The 249-nt window shown below is 62.7% G+C and overlaps 1 protein-coding gene across 1 annotated transcript in view; it reads right to left on the bottom strand.

Annotated features, from left to right (window-relative positions):
- Positions 1–249, bottom strand: part of LOC104164239 (scavenger receptor class F member 1-like) — a gene marked incomplete at its 5' end in the record, with an annotated part of 2,697 nt that overhangs the window by 1,749 nt on the left and 699 nt on the right. The window contains 2 exon segments of the mRNA XM_009703516.1: positions 1–74; positions 76–241. The exon segment at positions 1–74 is cut by the window's left edge and continues 1 nt beyond it. Of these exon segments, the coding sequence (XP_009701818.1) occupies positions 1–74; positions 76–241 (240 nt within the window).

The following is a 249-nucleotide window of genomic DNA, read 5'->3' as shown; positions in this document are numbered from 1 at the left end:
AGCGCCCCCCGCACGTGGTGCTTCATCCTGGCCACCACATCGTCGTCCGGCACGGCCGCCCTGCGGAGGGGAGAAAGGCAGGAAGGGATACAGGAGACAGGGGTTTGCGTCAAAGGTTGCAAAATATAAACCATACCTGTCTCTAGCATCTGCTGGGCCGGCTCCGCAGCAACAGCAGGCGATGCAGAGCAGCAGCAGGAGGAGAGGGATGAGGATGGCAGGCGCCAGGGGACCGGGGGCCCTAAAAAC

The sequence above is a fragment of the Cariama cristata genome, unplaced genomic scaffold (genome assembly GCF_000690535.1).
Source record: "Cariama cristata isolate BGI_N322 unplaced genomic scaffold, ASM69053v1 scaffold20577, whole genome shotgun sequence".
In the NCBI taxonomy this organism is placed as follows: domain Eukaryota; kingdom Metazoa; phylum Chordata; class Aves; order Cariamiformes; family Cariamidae; genus Cariama; species Cariama cristata.
This window is presented reverse-complemented; position numbering and strand designations above follow the sequence as displayed.